Raw genomic sequence first — 15,483 nt, 5'->3', positions numbered from 1 at the left:
CTTTTATTTGGCCTCCTATTCTGTTACCACACCCTTTTAACCCGTCCTTCATTCCTACCATTTGATTCTCTTGGGTGGCCATCCTGTTTTCCAACCCCACTAACCCCTCTTTCATTTCTTTCATTTGGCCACCCATGTCCTTCAATTGCCCCCCCCATTTCCTTCATTTGGCCCCCCATTTTGCTTTCTAATCCTTTTATTTCCCGAGTGGACTTATCACTTTGGGTGTCCAATTTGTTTTCCAATCGCTCACCCATTCCATCAATTTTATGCTCCGCCTTGATCATATGACATATAGGCCCTCATTTGTGCCATAAATAATTGGAAGTCCCCTGGCCCCGTAGGCTCGGCACTCGCCGCCACGTGCGAGGCGCCGCCATTTTCTTCGCCTGCCACCGCTACTGCTGCACCCTCATCAATTGCATCCTCCATTTCTCCCAATTCTTCCCGGGGGTCCTGGGTTGATTCTAATTCCTCTTCATTTATTTCTACCCCCACCGGCATCCGACCGTCTTGGCTAGCCATGGCACGAATTTAATTTGGATGTTAATAAAATTTCGGCCGCTCGTAATTTTGAGTGCGTAAGGCGCACTTCGGGTCCAATCCCACTCCTGACACCAAATGTTGTGGATCTCAACGTCGGCCTTTCCCCTTACCAAGGGGGGGTTAGTCCCCTTGTCTCTTACTAGCCGACGCGATCCGGGGCTATGACGTTCTTTCCGGACGGCGTTGAATAGGGTGGCAGGCCGAATTCCTATTACCTAATTACCAACGCCCCCCAGGAAGCAAGGAAGTAACCCCGCCCGAATCACGGTTATAAGTGGAAACGCCGAGCGATAGCGAGCCGTGATCCGGGCCGTTAACAAGAACTAAACCCGATCTGAGCGGTTCCGAATCGTGCCACGCTTACCCAATGGAGGAAAACACTGACACGGTCGAATCAGGAAAGACAGGAAGAACAGATTCGTTTATTTACAATTTGTACAGGAAGGAGAAGAATAACACACAGTGAAGCTTATACAGTCTTAACTTATCCCAGGACGCGGGCCCGTTTCACACTCAGACACACTCACATGGGGATGTAGATGGTCGGGTTGATGGTCACGGGGATGATCGCGTCCAGGCAGTCCACTCCGGTCCCCGTCTCGTACCGCGAAGCAGATGGTCAGGGCGGCAGAAGCCCCCCGCGGGTCGTCGACGCGGAGCGGACAATTACGAGGTTAATGCGGGGCGAAAGGTAGGCTGGCTGGCGGTTACTTCGCGGCTCAGCCGCATACGTAATAAATGAACCGGGCTTTATATTCGCTCCTAATATAGTTCACTGCAAAGCGCCCCTCCCAACGAGTCCTTTACGCAGAGTGCGATCCCTTGCAGTTCTTTATACACGCCCTTTCCTCACGAGTCCTCTCAAGACCAATGCTTGGCTTCAGTCCTCTTCGCATGAGTGCAGTTGCGTCAGTCCTCCAGGTCAGTCTTTTCAAGGGCTTTGTACATGCACTTATATAGAGCCGCCCAGCGAACCGTCTGGAACTTGCCAGCTGCGCCCTTACCACGCCCCTTACGCCATGTCACCCGAGCCCTGGTTGGTTGTTGGCTCTCACCGTCACCGCCTTCTGACGTGCTGCTTTATGCGGCAACACCTCTTCCTCACGCTCCTCCCCCTTTCCAGGCCTACCTCGTGGCCACCCGTCTAGTTTGAGCGAGCGATTGGCAGCTAACGCTGCCGGCCCAACGCGTAACAAACGAGGTGGATTAGCCGAATGGGGTGCAGGATGGATGCTGCTCAACGAGGTCGATTTGGAGGGTGGCCGCAAAATGAACGGGACCTACGCTTGTTTCTTTTACACAACGCAGGTATCACTAATGGAAATGTCCTCATCCTCACACATACTATGACATAACTATTGTTCTAAGGTGGCCTACGTGTTGCTCTTGTGGACTAACTATGGGGGCAAAGCTTTAACCTTTAATGATGGTGTATGTACACTCTCAGAACCGTAACAATATATATATATATATATATATATATACATACATACATACATACATACATACATACATACATACATACATACATACATACATACATACATACATACATACATACATACATACATATATATATATATATATATATATATATATATATATATATATATATATATATTGTTACGGACGCGGTTAAAGGATGTTATTTTACCGAGCGGTGGTATTACCGCGACCGAACAGTTATTCCCCGACTAGAACCCGATTCCACCCAAACGTTGGCCGTATCGCACCGCGGCTGCTCAATATGAAAAACTCTAAAGCGACCGAATACAAAGAGGAAGAAGACGTACAGAAGAGTAATTGGATTTATTATTTACACATATAAGCAGGAAGAAAGCAATCACGTTTATTTACAGAAGATATTAGATACACAGTGCAACGCTAGCTTACCTACAGTCTTAATTAACCCAGGGACAGAACAAACAAGGACAGACTCACGCGGGGAATGATGATAGGACTGGCGGGAGATGGATGGCTGGCGGGATAGGGAGGTCCAACTGGTCCTGCAACCGATCGACTCGTTGGGCAGCCGCCGCTCCTTCGCGGCCCTGCTCCAAACTGCCGTTCAGGCCTCACGCTGCTGTGGCTGCAGTTTCGGTGGCTCCAGCTGCAGTAAGTGCAGTTTCGGTGGCTCGAGCTGCAGTAAATGCAGTTTCGGTGGCTCGAGCTGCAGCTCAACTCTGGACTTCTCTCGGACTCAACTCAAAGCGCCTCTCTTGGACTCAACCGCTTGGACTTCCTCTCGTCTCTCTGTAAAAGCTCATCTCTCTGGGAAACGCCCTAGCTGCGGGTTATATAGGCCCCGCCCCTCAACCTTCGCGAACCTCCTCGATGTTTCTCTCCACACCCTCTCCAAGTCCAACCCCTTGTTCGTGGTTGGTTGAGTGGGGCTGACTCACTCCTCCCCTCTATGACGAGGTGGGGACCCGCCTTTCTTCCCCAACCCTGCCTCGTGGTCCAATGGCGGCAATTGTTGGTTGGCAATGCGAATGGCAATTGACGAAAAGGGGGAATGGAAGTTTTGGGAGTGGGAATGAAGGGAATCTATCTCTTTCACTGGTGCCATGGAGTATTTCAATTAATGGGAGACACAGCCTTACCCTAAAACACATAATAAGATATAACTGTTGAACAGGGGTATTCTATGATTGGCTGACGTGCATGCTTTTGGACTAATTATGGGACGCCCTTTGACCTTTACACAGCTCCGGAGGCAGGAGGCGCAGAATAAACCATAATAATAATACACACAATAAAAAAAATACAGTCCTCATATCCGCAACAATATATATATACAGTAGTGACCCCCAATTCCGAACGCCCCTCATCTCGAACTACTCTAATTCCGAACCGTAAATCCGAGAAAATTTTGTCCCTAATTCCGAATGTATTTCTATAACCGAACCGCCAACATAGCGTTAGCGTCGTTCATATTTCCCGCCGCGAGCGTCGTTCATATTTCCAGTGCTGAAATTAGAGAACTGTGCTTCCATTGGTCTAAAACACATGCCATTGTTGAAAAGTGGCACCCTAATAAAGCAGTGGTTAACAGGAGCATTAACTTGTTCAGTGACAATGTGATTGACCACTTCAGAAAAATTAAGAAAAGTCGCCAACACCAGGCAACTTTGGAGAGGTGGTTCTCCAAAGAAAGCAAGCCTAGTGAGCCCCAACCCTCTACAAGTGGTGTTAAGAGACAAAGAGAGCAAACACCAGAAGCACAGTCATCTGATATTAGCTTGGAAGGTGCCTCACCTTCCAAGCAATAAAACCCTCTCCCTCCTTCCTCCTCTCCAGCTTCCACATGCACCATCAGAACTCTCCACTAAGGTAAATGCAGTTATTTTCATGTTAGTACATTTATTTCTTGTTTTTATTATGATTATTATTTGATATTTAGGGCATTTACTCATCTTATTTTACCTTGAATCATGTGTATTTGCAGTTAACAGTGTCTTGATAATGGGTTTTTGGGGTCCAGGAACGGATTAATTCACTTTCCATTATTTCTTACTAGGGCATGCCCGTACTATATCTAAGCTAGGACGTGCCCGTACGTGGGTGCCCGTTCCTTGCCAAAAAAAAAAAAAAAAAAAAATTTGTGTAGGGGTGTGTGTGTGTAAACATCCTAGGGCGTGCCCGTACGTGGGTGCAAAAAAACATGCGTGCAAACAACAACAACAAAAAAAAACTGAAACCACGTGGCAGTAACGACCACAGAACCCCCCCCCCTCTATTTACATGAATGGTTTGGTCCATTCGCAACGACCACAGAACCCCCCCCCTCTATTTACATGCAATGGTTTGGTCCAAAGCGAACGGCTTGCAGTGTTTGGTAAAGAAATCGCCATAGCTCGGTAACTACTTCTCCAATTAATATGAAACCTTGAAAAGGCACATCCTCGGGTCCCCAGCAATATACCTGGCAAGTTTAAAGTATATCGGACCGGTAGTTGTCGAGAAACAGCGGTCACAGACAAACATACACACACACATACACACATACAAACACACAGAGATTACTGGAATTATAGATAGATAAGGAAAATAGTTTCTAATTCCGAACTTTTCCCAATCCGAACTGCCGCTGGAACGAATTAAATTCGGATTTAGAGGTCCCACTGTATATATATATATATATATATATATATATATATATATATATATCTATATATATATATATATATATATATATATATATATATATATATATATATATATATATATATATATATATATATATATATATATATACACACACACATATATTGTTGCGGAATCCAACGTCGGCCTTCCCCACTTACCAAGGGGGGATTAATCCCCTCGCTTATGACTGACCGACGTGGTCCCGGGGGTATGACGCCACGCCCGGTCGGCGCTGGGTAGGGTAGTACGCCCAAACGTCCTATGACCTAATTACCAGCGCTTCCCGGCACGCGAGGAAATACTCCCCCGCTCACGGCCGCAGCGTAATGGATTGGATGTTTGCGCCGAGCGAAGCGAGCTGCGGCGTGAGCCGTTTACCAAGACTAGACCCGATTCTTTACGTTGGCCAAATCGTGCCACAGGTTGTCAATGGGGAAAAGACAAAGACGACGGATGTGAAGAAGAAGACAAAGGCAAAAGGTTGGGAATACGAATACTATTTATTACTACTATTTACACAATTAAAGAAACCAAGGAAGAAGGAAGGATAATAAAATAAAAGACAGAAAGAAGCAAGGAGACACAGTGCAACGCTAGCTTACCTATGGCAGTCTTACTTATACCCAGGGACAAGACACACAAAGACAGACTACGAGCACACTTACACGGGGGATGATGACAGGAATGGCAGGAGGTGGATGGCTGGAGGGAGAGGAAGGCACGGAGCTGGCTGGAGCTTGATCCCGCACGGGACGTCGGGCTGGACCTCGAAGGCCACCGATGCCACCGATCCTGGTTCCCGCGGGGTAACGGGTCGGAGCTGCCTGGTGGAGCCAACGCTACCTGGTGGAGTCAAAGCTGCTGGTGGGGCCAAAGCTGCTGGTGGGGGGGGTCTGGCGTGACGGGTTCTCTCTCTCTGTCTCGCAACTCGCAGGACTCTCTCACTCTCTTGGCTCTCTCCCTCTCTTGAACTTGCTCTCTGGACTCCTCCCTCTTGAACTTAATGGTTCGCTGTCTCTTCGCCGTATATCTCCCGTCTCTCATAAAGGCTTCCGCGCGCGCTTATATCTCCCTCGGGCGATCAAGCCGCCGGCCTCCAGGACACGCCCATCGGTGAGGTCGCCTCGGCCCTGATTGGTCGCGAGGGCTCGCCGATCCCGCCCTTAGAGGAGGCGTTGGCAAGGCCACGCCTTGTTCCCGGCGCTGGGCCGACCCCTCCCACCTTCGGCTCCGAGATGACCTCGTGGCTAATGGAGTCTTGCAGCGAAAAACAACCACAACCCCACAGCAGCGGCAGAATGTAGCAAACCGCCCAGTGCAGTTGGCAATTGACGAAAGGGGGGATGTGCAGGGAATCTACTCTATTTGAATTCGGTGCAATGGAGTGTTAATTAATGGAAGACAAGGCCTTAACCTACATAGAATAAGGAGATAACTGTATAGAAGGATATATGATTGGCTACGTGTGGTATATGAAATAACTACAGGAACGACCTTTCGACCTTTATACACAACAACTGGAGGAAGGAGGGTGATATTTTACAACAATTAAACACAATTCTCATATCCACAACAATATATATAAAGAAACTTCAGGGTCATAAATTGCTCAGAATACCAATTTGATATCCGTTAGTTTAGTTTAATCACTTGTCTAAGTATAGAATTGAGAATTAATGGTGTTTTGTTTGACAACAACAACATGCATTTTAAGGCCATTTTCCCTGCGAGAGCGGGGGTTAGCCTTGCGGTCCCCATGACAATCTTCTCCATTTTGCCCTATTTTCTGCAACTCTCCTTGTTAACCCCCTTGCCCGCATTTCTTCTTCCACCATCTTTAGCCAAGTCTTTCTCGGTCTTCCCCGTCCTCTACTTCCTTCTACATTCATTTCCATCACTCTTCTCAACCAGTCACTTTCATCCTTCCTCAACACATGACCAAACCATCTCAACCTGTTCCTCTTCACAGCATCAATCACAGGCTCTATTCCCATCATCTTTCGCAATTCATCATTTGTCTTCCTCTCTCTCAACGATACATCTGCACATCCATTTGTTTGACAAAATAGTAAATAAATGACACACACCAAACAGGTGTGATGTGACCATAGGGTCACCATAGGCTTGTCAATGGCTGCCATTACCAAGATGACCACCATGGATTACTGTTTTTACTCAGTATCCAATGTATGGATTGTACCTTTAGCAATACAAGAATGTGGTAATTTGGCACACAGTTCAGTCATGTCTGCAGATGTTTTTGTGCCCACAAAGAGATGGCAGATTTGTCCTAAAAATGGCAGCCCTTAAACAAAAATAATGTTCTTGTGGTCTTGTTGTTGTTGTTGTTAGTTGTCAGCACAAAGTCCAAGGCACTTGCAAAAATCGGTGCACTGGAGTGCTGCATTTCGGAATTTGCACTGCCCTCTGCAACCCCTCTTCTTCTTGCAACCACAGCGCAAAAGTTCTCGACAAGCTTGTGTGGCTTGTGAAAGATGTCCAAAGTATGTCCCAGGTACCTGTGGCATTCCTTTTCCAGCCCCATTCACGAGGAGATGGAAGCTCTGGAGAAGCAATCATCACCTGGCCCCAACAGTGACCAGCCTGATAGGCTGCCCTCTTGATGTGTTGCAAAAGCACTGCCTGCGTTGGAGGAATACCATCCATTGCTCTACCTTTCTGAGTGAACAGCGCTTTACGGGCCTGGTTGACACACTCCTGAGTGCTGGTACGGTGAAATAGCAAGACCACAAATCGTTCCAGAGGCACCAGCCAGTTTTCTACGGACTATAGGGCCAGGGTAGCAGCTAAGGCACAAAATGCTGGCTTGCCAAATGTCAAGCTTGTATGACCACAACAACAGTTTATACACAATAATGTACCAAATATATGTAAAATAACAAGCAATGGAGGCCATTTTGAAAAATGGCCACCATTGTTGTCACAGGACAAATCTGCGATGGCCCTATAGCCAAATACCTTCCTTATGGCATACTCTAACTGTGTGCCAACTCTCGTGCTTGTATCATCAAAGGCACAATTCTCCCAAATATGTCACCTATCTGCCGTACTACTGGGGCATTAGAGGCGCTTCATTATTTTTCTTGTGTTATATCCATGTTATATAATTTTTTTGCTTTGCATGAGCCTTCTTGTGTGCTCCTATAACTTGGATACAAATAATTTGATGGAATAAATGTATAAATATTTCATTCAGATTTGAGGTAAAACTTTCATTCATAACACATTACACATTACCCATTACCCATTACTCATAACACATTACCCAAAACACACATTACACATATTACACATTACACAAAATCATAACAAGTAAATAAAATGCCCGGGCCTCCCAGGACTGCATTGGTGTAGGTTTTTGACTATGGTGTGGACATATATGGTGTGGACATATACATTCTAAATAAAAGGATCAGTGAATCATATTTTTTTGAGCAAATACTCCTCCATGAGCCTCAACCTTTTAGAGAAAAAAAAGTTGAAAAACCAAGACCAAAAAATATTTTTTTGCAAAAAATAAAATTAAAAAACATTCATTAGTTGTATGGGATTCTTCCAAATAATAGGATCAATGATTCACATTTTCTGAGCAAATACACATCCATGAGCATCGACTTGGATTGAAAAAGTATATGAAAGAAAAAAAAATCTATAAAAAACAAAAACAAAAACATTACACGAATACATCCGTTGGGCCTCTGGGGCCCAATGGCTGCGTTTATGTAGGATTTTTGACGCCTGCATCTAAGGGTTAAATGAGATGATGGAAATATTGATTGAACTAAATTGTAAGGTTTTTGGAAAAAGAAAATAAATTTTTATAGCAATTTATTTTGAACAATGGATTTTAATGAACAACTTGGAGAACAAACTCCATGTACTAGCACTTCATTCATCATCAGCCGAACAATAATACAATGAATATTCAACGAGACATGTTGAATGATCAAATTCCCTTTTAACATGACATATTGATCCACCACAGCAATCGATCACAAAAATTACATCCACGAGACCCTTGATCTGCCACTACATACTCTTTCAACAACTGCAATCCCAATACCTGTTTTAAGATGATCAATTAAACTATTATCCCACCTGTACGGAAAGTGAGGCAAGTAACTGGTCCCCAGTCTTGGAAGAACTGCATGAGAGACTCATCTTGCATGATGTCATGGATTATAATCTTTCCTGATGCTGTGCCAACTCCAACGACACCCACTGCTGGTGCCTAGGCAGACAGAAAATCCCAACATACATCAGCAGAAACGCCAAAAAACCCCAAAACGGCGCTCTTTGATGTTGACCGATATGACTCCACCCACATTATTACATCATTATAAGACTTATACCAAGTTTGATTAAAATCCCTCTAGCCGTTCTTAAGTCATCGCGGTAACGTAAAACTATCAAGGACGGACGGATGGACAGCCGGACGGTCAATCCAAAAACATAATGCCTCTGAAAACTTCGTCGGCGGAGGCATAAAACTTTTTAATGCTAATTAAAATTACATGCCTCGACAGTCCATTACCATGCAAGTAACCGAATGCCATGCAATAGCTCACTGATAAGAACATTGAAGCCTCATTAATGATTTTTGCAATAAAATGGCTCCAAGATCTGCCATCATATTATAGAAGTGGCAAATTAAGGTAGATATTTACCCATTACATGTGTATATTAGATGACTTCTGTTGTCAGCGTGTGGAAGGAGGGCAATTCAAAAAGTTTCTAACCCAACATAGAAAACATAATTTTCTTTCAATTATTTAAATTTTCAAAAAAACCATGTTGCGTTCAAGGTGCTTGGTCAAACATTGCTGTATCGTAGCTATGCCCGTCTTGTAGAACCTTTTGTCCAGGAACTTCTCGACCACTGTGATCACCTATCATCATCATAAACAAAACTTCTTTAACGGCCACCATTATCCCGCCTTTCTTGTGGGGTCGGCCAGGGGAAGCATGGCCAGACTCCTCATGAATCGGCTGGCCAGGCATGACGTTCAACTAGTTAGGGCAGAAATTTGGAATTTGGCCATGGTGCCGTCGATAGCTCACCTACTCTTCGCGAAGCATACCACAGGATCTGTAACATCCACCAACGAATGCTGGCAGATCTGACGCCCATTTAACGTCCATCTGAGGGACGGCACACACATTTATGACTCACCGGGCTGACAGTTTATAGCTGGGTCAGAAATCAAACCCAGGGTCGACAGCTTAGAGGCAAGTGTGTGTACCTCTAAGGCCTAGCCAATCATAATAATCAAAACATTTCCAACAGAACTCTTTCTTCAACTTGGGGACAAGAAATCTGGGGGAGTCAAACAGACGGAAGGAGTTCAAAGCCGCAGTTAGTCGCTGTCACCAGAACGTAGGATGCTCCAGAAAACAGCAGCCATGACATTCTAGCTGAGACCTCCTTATTTAGCTTCCATGGAGATGGACAATGTGTACTTCCAATGTATGCTTGGCTATGTCTCAGGATCAAAGTGATGAATCCTTAAATCATCCGGTGTTACAATTGTGCTCATATACAGTCATGTGAAAAAGTAAGTACACCCCATGTAAAGTTTTGACTTTTCAACATACAGCTATTTGATCTTCATTTCAACAATATTGATATATAAAGGTGATATAATACAACAAATATCATGAAACATTTACATTTTGTAGTCCATTGTATAATTTAAATAAACATAAATGCAAATTTCGCATGTGGAAAAAGTAAGTACACCCCTACATTTATCACTACTTCAAATACCTAAAATTTGAATCAGGTGCAAAAGCTCAGGTGCAAATGTTTAGACCATCGTGAGAGAGGATCTTGGAGGAACCTGTCTTATTTAAACCTCAGACATTCAGTTTGGTTTGCTCTTTGTTGTTGGTGTGCGGCGTCAACATGCCGAGATCAAAAGAGCTCTCTGAGGCCTTCAGAAAGAAGGTTATAGATGCCTACGAGTCTGGGAAGAGATTTAAAAAGATCTCCAAACAATTTGAAATCAATCATACGACTGTCCGGAAGATCATCTACAAGTGGAGAAGATTCCAAACAACTGCCAACTTGTTCAAGCCAGGACGCCCCATCAAGTTCAGCCCGAGAGCAGACCGCAAGATGCTGAAAGAAGTCTCAAAGAACCCCAGAATGTCATTAAGGGACCTACAGGTAGCTCTTGCCACTGTTGATGTCAAAGTGCACGAGTCTACCATTAGAAAGAGGCTGCACAAATTTGATCTACATGGGAGGTGTGCCAGGAGGAAACCTTTGCTGTCCAGAAAGAACATCAGGGCAAGACGAAAGTTTGCCAATGAACACCTCGGCAAAGACCAGCACTTCTGGAACAATGTGTTCTGGACAGATGAGTCAAGGGTAGAGCTATTTGTCCACAGTACCAGAAGACATATTTGGTGAAAACCAAAGACAGCATTTGACCACAAGAACCTGATACCAACTGTAAAGGATGGTGGTGGAAATATCATGGTTTGGGGCAGCTTTGCTGCATCAGGGCCTGGGCAGCTCACCATCATATAATCCACTATGAATTCTTCATTGTACCAGAGGGTGCTTGAGGACAATGTGAGGCCATCTGTCGGAAAGTTGAAGCTCAACCGAAGGTGGGCCTTGCAACATGACAATGACCCTAAACATACCAGTAAATACACCAAGGAATGGCTGAAAAGAAAGAAATGGAGGGTTCTGGAATGGCCAAGTCAAAGCCCGGATCTAAATCCCATCGAGAAGTTGTGGGGGGATTTGAAACGAGCTGTGCATGCAAGAAACCCCTCAAACATCGCACAGCTGAGAGAATTCTGCATGGAGGAGTGGCCAAAAATTTCTCCCAGTCGATGTCAGAGACTGGTAGACAGTTATAAGAAACGCCTACTTGAGGTTGTTTCTGCCAAAGGGGGCAATACCACCTATTAGAGCCAAGGGTATACTTACTTTTTCCACATGCGAAATTTGCATTTATGTTTATTTAAATTATACAATGGACTACAAAATGTAAATAAAACCACCGTTTAGAGGCCATTTTTCCCCGCAAAGTGGGGGTTGGCCTTTTCGGGGACCGTGGTAGTTGTTGTTTTTTGGTCCCCTTTTTGAAGCAATGTTTTACGGCCGGATGCCCTTCCTGACGCCAACCCTTTTTGCCGCCTTCAACGACAAACAGGGAATTACCAGTGAACTGGTACTCAATTAGCCGACCTCGGAAGGATGACAGGCTGAGTCAACCCCCCTGGCATTAATTCGGCGATCGACCGAGATTCGAACCCAGGATCCTAGGATCCTAAGCCGGCACCCTAGCCGCTAGCCCAACACCAGGGATTTTTTATGTTTCATGATATTTGTTATATTATATCACCTTTATCTATCAATATTGTTGAAATGAAGATCAAATAGCTGTAAGTTGAAATATGTTGAAAAAGGCAAAACTTTACATGGGGTGTACTAACTTTTTCACGTGACTTTATATGTCTGGATTTGCTCAAAAACACTCAAGAAGTTCCTGGAAACGTCAAGATGAGCTCTCTTCTGATCATGTGTCAACATTCTAGGCATCCACTTTGCTTAAACCTTTTTATTACCTCCACCACCAAAGGTGGATGGAGGTTAAGTTTTCACCCCTGTCTCTTTGTTACTTGTGAAAAATCGAAGACTTTTCAAGTATATTGGTTGGTCTTGTGCGTTGTGTGTCTGTATGTCAGTCACCTACAGGTCACAATTTTCAACTGATCTTCGCGAAACTTCACCAAATGGTAAAGTTGGTCTGAAGCAAGAAGCCTGTTGTTTTTGGGGTCAAAAGGTCAACATACACCGCAGGTCACCAAATTTGTCAAATTTCTAAAATCCTCAATTTTCATCCAATTAATTTGAAATCTGAAGAGGATTTGCATATCTGGTCAATAAATTCAACCACTAAGTATTTTTGAGGTCATCATCGTCCAAATTTCTAAAATCCTCAATTTTCATCCGATTGACTTGAAATTTTAAGAGGACTTGCGTATCTGGTCACTGAATTCAACCACCAAGTGTTTTTGAGGTCAACATAGGCCAAGTTTCTAAAATCCTCAATTTTCATCCAATTAATTTGAAATTTGAAGAGGATTTGCATATCTGGTCACTGAATTCAACCACCAATTATTTTTGAGGTCATCATAGGCCAACAACTTATTTTAGGGATTTCGCAAGTATCATGCTATGCACGACATGTTTCTTGTTTGTCCGTTTGTCTGTGAACAAGATATCTCAAAAAGTTGTGGATGGATTCGTATGGAATTTGGCAGAAATGTAGTGTATGTGACATGGACGACATCATAAGATTTTGGTGAAGATCCGGATTCACATCTGGCCAGTAGAATTTTTTGTGATTCGTCACCATTGGAAGATAGGGCCAAAAACGACATATAGCAGGATATCTCAAAACGTTGTGGACGGATTTGTACGAAACTTGGTGAAGCGTTTTGTGCGACAAGGACTAATTGATTAGATTTTGGAGAAGATCTGAATATGGATTCGGATACGATAATTATTTAATTTCCAAGTGATTCTTCACCCTTGAGGGATCAGGTGAAAAAGCAATATAAAACATGATATGTAAAAAAGTTATGGACGAGTTATGACTAAACTTGGTGGACGAGTTGGTTAGGTGACAAGAACAAGCCGATTAGATTTTGGTTCAGGTCTGAATGCAGGTCCAGCCTGTCATTGGGATACAAAACAAACTTCAGCCTGGCAGAGGTCGAAGCTCTACGGAGTGCCGTTCTATAGTTGCCCAATGTTTCAGTAAGGATGCTTTTTCCCGATCTGGTGATAGTGCCCTTATTCAGCTACGTACCCAACTGTTGGTCTCCTGCCATTCTACAAAATATTGCGGACTGTGTTTGGTTTTTTCTGAAGTGGTGTCATTTTTTTTTGTCTTGAGCTTGTCACCTCCTCTTTGCTGGTTAACCCTTACAAATGCAGCTGCTCAGCATTTCACATTGGCATATGAAGGGGCATCATCCCCCAATATTGCCCACATGTCCTCTTGGATGTCCTTTGAGATGAACCCTCTCTTCAGACCTTGTCAAATCACAAGCTGGTCAAACACTTGGAATAGGTATTTCAATCCAGACAAATCTCACACTCTCACTATCCTATCACTCTCTGAAAGAACCGTCATTTTGTTTCTTAAACGCCTCCCCATCCATTTCTCGGACATGCATGGACCGATTTTCTTCAAACTTGGCACAAAGACAATACATGAGTATACATATGCAGAAGATTATGTTTTGTCATCTGACCAAAGATGGCCGACTGAAAGCCTTCAACTCCGTACAGCAAAATTACGAAAACCATGACATTTTGTGTCTTTTAATTTTTGTTATCTGCGACATTGGTTGGAACCTCATACAGGCCAGGCTAAAAACTTTCTGAATGCCCATGAATGCTCACCTCGGCAACAGATACACATACTCAAGCTCAAAAGGTTGGGAAGATTACTTGAATAACATGTTTTCAACTATTTTATCACTGTAATGTAGCGTCAATCAACATTCTATGTTTATATATCGGATTCAGATGAACTCAAGCTACTGGCTCTAAAAAAACACAAAAACAAACGGCTCTATTGCCAAACTACATTTATTTTATACAACGATGAAAGGCTCATGGCGATTCTGGCGAAGCTGAGGACATTGGGATACAACATGGGACTTTCAAAATGATGCAATTTGCCCCATTATGCTCTGCAAGCATGCACAGAAAGCCCTAGCAACGGCGATCATTGGGACATGCTAACGTATGTCATGCATGCGAGATAAGGATTGCTACCATAATGGCCTTTCTCAGCTCATTCACAGGGCTGACTTATTTTGGCTACCCATACTGGAGACTCCCGATGACGTGGACCAGTGCAGGGCCCAATAATTGTAGACAGGCCCTTGTTACCCAAACTCTTTACTGGTGAAAACTGGGACGTGTGAGCTGTCACAAATCCCAATGAGTTCACTTTGAACCTTGTGGGAGTGCACCTAATGAACCTGGCAGGCCTGGACATGGCATGGCTTGGATTTAACGGAAGTCTGCAATTGGAAAGGCGATGCTGTATGTGTCAACACCAACAAAGTAATGCCTATCAACTCTTCAACAAAGGACATCTTCATGATGTGAAAATACACAAAACATGTGCTAGATATATTTATGAGAGTCAGATGTACCAGGGAGACACCATATCTGATTTGGGTGTTTCTTACACAGATGGGAAGGTCATATCTGGGGCTGTGAATGCACAGGGTAAGTCTAAAATCAACTTTCACATCCAAGGAAATTTCCTATATTTTCGTGAGTTTCATTTGCATTTAGTAACACAATTATGATTAACCATTTTGAAATTGCCATCCTTTCGTTTGAACGCCGAAAATTGTTTAAAAGATTATTTGACTTAGAATTCGCCTGAGCAACGGCAGGTCAAGTATGCCCCAGTTAGTGGAAGCGAGTCACTGAAAACATAAACACAGCACACGAGCGAAAGACCTCGTTCGAGTTCATGCATCATTTCGAAAGTCCCGTATTGACATGTATTGGGTTTGCATCGAGAATCCTGATGAGCCACGGATTTAGATGAGAACATTAAAAAGGCCAATCCAGTAAAGATTAAATGGTGCAAATAATATTGTATCCTCTGCCTCAAGTCTATATTTATTGTCTAACATATTACCTGAGCCAAAGCAGTGATCTCTGACTTCCATCCAGCAAAGGTATAAATGAGCTTCCTGAAAGTAAAG

The 15,483-nt window shown here is 43.9% G+C and overlaps 1 protein-coding gene across 3 annotated transcripts in view; it reads right to left on the bottom strand.

Moving 5' to 3' along the window:
* Nucleotides 1-15,483, bottom strand: part of WDR36 (WD repeat domain 36) — a 78,202-nt gene that overhangs the window by 49,283 nt on the left and 13,436 nt on the right. For all 3 annotated transcript variants that reach the window (XM_078769933.1, XM_068099012.2, XM_078769932.1), the window contains 2 exons: nucleotides 15,417-15,471; nucleotides 8,815-8,947 (listed from right to left, as the gene is read on the bottom strand). In XM_078769933.1, coding sequence (XP_078626059.1) covers nucleotides 8,815-8,947; nucleotides 15,417-15,471 — 188 coding nt within the window. The remainder of the gene's footprint in view (nucleotides 1-8,814; nucleotides 8,948-15,416; nucleotides 15,472-15,483) is intronic.

This window comes from Myxine glutinosa, chromosome 1 (assembly GCF_964187855.1).
Source record: "Myxine glutinosa chromosome 1, kmMyxGlut1.1, whole genome shotgun sequence".
Classification (NCBI taxonomy): domain Eukaryota; kingdom Metazoa; phylum Chordata; class Myxini; order Myxiniformes; family Myxinidae; genus Myxine; species Myxine glutinosa.
This window is presented reverse-complemented; position numbering and strand designations above follow the sequence as displayed.